We start from the raw sequence: 4893 nt of genomic DNA, 5'->3' as shown, positions 1-4893 counted from the left end.
GAACAGTGGTTTCACGTTAATGTAGGGTTTTTTAAAAAAAATATATTTGGTACAGCGTTTCACTGCACAGCTTGGACTCGTAGTGATCCTTCTGTTGTCAGCTGCCTCAGTGCACCTGGGGTCAGGGCCGGTGCAGGATGTGGTGTTGGGGATTGAACCTGGGTCTCTGCACTTGTCTAAGCAGGTGCTTAGTCTGCTGAGTTATCTCGCTGGCCCCAAGTTAATGTAGTTATATTTGTTAATATAATTGATGTAGAAGTTTTCTTCAAGTCATGTTGAAAGTTTTCTTCTAATGTTGCTTTTACTGTTTTTTGAGTTTGGATATTAAACTTAGTACTTCTTAAATGTGTTTTGTTTTTTTTTTTTAATTTTTATTCATTTATTTGAGAGAGAGAGAGAGAGAGAGAGGCCAGCTCAGCCCACCAGGGGGCAGGGCGGGCTGGCATGTGGTGCTGGGGGATTGAACCGCGGTCCCTGATGCTTTTTGCTAAGCTTGTTCTAAGTAGGTGCCTTAGACCACTGAGCCATCTCTCCAGCCCTTAAATGTGTTTTTAGAGTTTTGAATTGTACTACTTTGCAGCAGTTTTTCAAAGTGGCCGTATGTTTGGATCTGGCAAAAGCCAGAATACGAAAGGTAATTCATGACATGTAAGTCATCAGGAAGGTGACTAAGTACATTTGTTAGTCCATTTTTTTCTTTTTTTAGGGTATAAAAATGCAGAGCAATAAGACCTTTAACTTGGAGAAGCAGAACCATACTCCAAGGAAGCACCATCAGCATCACCACCAGCAGCATCATCAGCAGCAGCAACAGCAGCAGCAGCCACCGCCACCAATACCTGCAAATGGGCAGCAAGCCAGTAGCCAAAGTAAGTAGTTGCTTGGGTAGGAATAGGTTCCCTTTTGGAAGTGCCTTCCTGGTTTGGTTTGGTTTTTTGAAACTGGGTCTCACTATGCAGTTTAGGCTAGCCTTGAGTTCACTTTGTAGTCCAGGCTGGTCCCCCCGCCTTTTTTTTTTTTTGGTGCCAGGAGTCAAACCAGGCTGGTCTTGAATTCACAACAATCCTTCTTTGGCCTCCCATTTGCTGGGATTACAGACATGTGCCACCACACCTGGTGCCTTCTTGGTTTTTATTTTTTGGAGACAGTGTCTCACTATGTAGTCCAGGCTGGTCTTGAATTCACTATGTAGTCTAGTCTGGCCTTGACGGTAGTCCTCCAGCCTCACCCTTCTGGGTGCTGGGATTACAGGCCTACTCCACCATGCCCGTAATCTTCTATTTCCTTTTTTTTGCAGGGAGGCAACAGCAGTCAAACTCAGGCGTTGTGCCACTGAGCTATACCCCACACAGTTTCCCTCATAATATTATGATATAAAAGGGCTTATCTCCTAAAACCAAGAAACAGACGTGTATGATAGCAGTTGAATATACATTGCTGTGTTGGCACATTGTACTGCTGAACAGATGTCTGTATGTTTTACCTCTTTTTGTTTCTTAGAGGTAATCATCAATTGACTTAAATGTAAAGAAAATATTGGTAAGTCTTTACAGCCTACTGGTGAAGATTGGTAATGAGTGGCTGATGGGGGCCAATGCCAGGCCGATTTTAATCATTAAAGTATGTTTCCAGGGGCTGGTGAGATGGCTCAGTGGTCTAAAGCACCTACTTTGAACAAGCTTAGCAAAGCACAGGGACCGTGGGTCAATCCCCCAGCACCAAATGCCAGCCAGCCCCGCCCCCTAGTGGGCTGAGCTGGACACACACACACACACACATAAGTAAAATAAAATTTTTAAAAGTATGTTTCCATTCCCTCAGTTAATTTTCAGTTCCTGATTTCCAATGAGCCTACATGTTACCTCATTGCAATCTGATTTCCTAAACCTGAAAGAATGAGAACTGTTAAGGTTATGAAAGTTGGTAAGAAATTAGAAAAAGAGAGGATGTGTGTTTTGCATTGCTTAGAATCAAATCCCAAAGCCTTACACATGCTAGGCAAGCATTTTACCACTGAATTAGATTCCTACTCTGAGCAGTTGGCCTAAATTTTAAAATCTGATTCCTTCAGTTGCCCAATCATCTGTATTTCGCTCGCTCGCTCGCTCTTTCTCATTCCAGTTTGGTCCCAGTCCATAGTATAGCAGTTGACAGGGTGGGCCCCTCCATCTCTGTGATAAGTGGCATTAGGAAATGGTATATGCCTTCTCAGCATAGTTCTCGCCTAATCTAGCAGTAATTGTAGCTTTTGAAGATGTGACTGTAATTTTACAGTGTTACTTATTTTCGGATTTTAAAAATTACTAATTTAATTTGTTTAATTCTTTTGAGGCAAGGTCTCGATATATAATATAGGCTGGCCTAAAGCTCACAGTGATCCTCCTGCCTCAGTTTCCTGAGGATTACAGTTGTGTACCACCTTGTCTGGTGATTTCATTCCTTTTTTTTTAATTTTAATTTTTTTTTTTTTTTGGCAGAACCGGGGATTGAACTCAGGCCCTTGCACTTGCCAGGGAAGTGTTTCTTCCACTGAGCCATCTCCCTGGCCCCTTTGTTTTTTTGAGACAGGTTCTCTGTAGTTCAGGGTGGCCTGGAAATTCTGCCTCAGCCTCCCAATTGCTTGGGTTATAGTTGTGTATCACATTGCATGAATTTTTTTTTTTTTTTTGGTGGAACCAGGGATTGAACTCAGGCCCTTGTGCTTGCCAGGCAAGCGCTTATTCTACTGAGCTATCTCCCCAGCCCTTTTTTTTTTTCTACCCGCGCCAGCCTGCCTATTTTTTAAGAAAAGTTTGCAGGTGTGGGGTTTTTTTGGTACTGGGGATCGAACTCAGGACCTTGCATTTGCCAGGCAGGTACTTATGCCACTGAGCTATGTCCCTGGCCTGAAGAAAAGTTAAATTAGTGCATTTTGCAGTACATAATGACTCATAATATCATGGGTAACTAATTTTCTTTCCTCAATTTTCTGAGTGACTTAATGTTTCTTTTCTCAGATGAAGGTTTGACTATTGACCTGAAGAATTTTAGGAAACCAGGAGAGAAGACATTTACCCAACGTAGCCGCCTCTTTGTGGGCAATCTTCCCCCTGATATCACTGAGGAGGAAATGAGGAAACTATTTGAGAAATATGGGAAAGCAGGAGAAGTTTTCATTCATAAGGATAAAGGCTTTGGCTTTATCCGCTTGGTGAGTGACTGTGTTCCTTGGGACATGTGCTTTTTAAATGGGAGGGAAGCTAGAAAATGATGGGTGTTTAAAAGTAAATGTTGGTCCGGGGAGATGGCTTAGTGGAATAAGCGCTTCCCGGGCAAGTGCAAGGGCCTGAGTTCAATCCCTGGTTCCGCAAAAAATAAATAAATAAATAAATGTAAATGTAAATGTAAGGGGCCAGGGAGATGGCTCAGAATAAGCGCTTCCCTGGCAAGTGCACGGGTCTGAGTTCAATCCCCAGTTCTGCCAAAAAATAAATAAATGAAAGTAAGTGTAAAAATAATTCTCAAGATTGTTAGAAGATTGTAATTGATGAAACAGAAGAAAAACATGCAGATTTTTAATGTTTGCCCCCTTGGGTTTTAAGAACAACATAAGTTCATTTGTCTAAGATACCATTTTTTTTCTGTAGGGTTTTTTTTTTTTTTTTTTTAGGGAAGGGTCTACAGGGTGTCCAGGGTCTCACTACTAGATCGGACTTGTAGTGATCCACCTGTTTACAGCCTCCCAAGAGCTGGGATTACAGGCACACGCCACCACACCCAGTCTCAGTCCTGTCGCAGCACTCCTCGGGGACAGGGCTGGCATGGCAGGCCCCTGCGCCTGCTTGCAGGTGCTTTAATCTGCTGAGCTATTTGGCTGGCCCTTAAGATACCTTTAGAATTTCGTTTAATTGGGAAATTTGAAACACAGAAGTAAATAGAATAGTATAATGAGGGTATATATATGCATTGTCTAGCTTTAACTCATGATTAATTTTATTTGCTGTCCACTTGCAGCATGTTGTAGTCTCATTAGGACTCTTAAAAGTGTGAGAAAGGCCAGGGAAATGGCTCAGTAGAATAAGCACTTCCTTGGCAAGTGCAAGAACCTGAGTTCAATCCCTGGTTCCATTACATAAATAAATAACAAAATACAAAAAACATTATTAATCCGTACAAAAGTGTGAGAAATTTTATTTGTGTATTTTTAAAATCTTTTAACTGGTCAAATGGGGCATTTTTAGGGGATGGAACTTACAGCCTTGTACCTGCTAGACAGGTGTTCTATCCTTGAGCTGCATACCCAGCTTCACCAATTTTTGTTTTGAGACAAAGTCAGTTGAGATAATGTAATTCAGACTAGCCTTGAACTCATGTAGTCCAGGTTGGCCTTGAGCAATCGTCCAACCTCAGTTTAAGTGTATTGCTAGTGAAAATTAAAGTATTTTGTGTGCTGAATTATAGGAGTAGAGATGTTAGAATGATTTTTTATTTTCAGGGTGATCAGTTATCACTTGGGAGAATAACATCATGTAAGTGATACTCATAGATTTCCAGTTTCAGTCTTCTAGGGTAACTAAAGAGTTGTCTGAAACCATAGTTTCATTTTTTAAGTTTTATTTATTTCTTTGTATGGTTATTAAGGGGGCAACATGTGTTACTGAGCTACGTTACTTTAAGCTATTGATGATTACTCAGGTCTTCATTAAACTGAGTTTTTCCTAATGTTCTTAGGAAACACGAACCCTTGCAGAGATTGCCAAAGTGGAGCTGGATAATATGCCTCTCCGTGGAAAGCAACTGCGCGTGCGCTTTGCCTGCCATAGTGCATCCCTTACAGTCCGAAACCTTCCTCAGTACGTGTCCAACGAACTACTGGAAGAAGCATTTTCTGTGTTTGGCCAGGTGGAAAGGGCT

The 4893-nt window shown here is 41.6% G+C and overlaps 1 protein-coding gene across 1 annotated transcript in view; it reads left to right on the top strand.

Moving 5' to 3' along the window:
- Nono (non-POU domain containing octamer binding) overlaps nt 1-4893 on the top strand; it is a 22885-nt gene that overhangs the window by 11208 nt on the left and 6784 nt on the right. The window contains exons 3-5 of the mRNA XM_012512832.2: nt 707-869; nt 2997-3190; nt 4711-4890. Coding sequence (XP_012368286.1) covers nt 716-869; nt 2997-3190; nt 4711-4890 — 528 coding nt within the window. The 5' untranslated portion in view covers nt 707-715. The remainder of the gene's footprint in view (nt 1-706; nt 870-2996; nt 3191-4710; nt 4891-4893) is intronic.

Source organism: Octodon degus, unplaced genomic scaffold, assembly GCF_000260255.1.
Source record: "Octodon degus isolate 3935 unplaced genomic scaffold, OctDeg1.0 scaffold00280, whole genome shotgun sequence".
Lineage (NCBI taxonomy): Eukaryota > Metazoa > Chordata > Mammalia > Rodentia > Octodontidae > Octodon > Octodon degus.
Note: the sequence above shows the minus strand (reverse complement) of the source record. Positions and strands in the feature narration are given on the sequence as shown.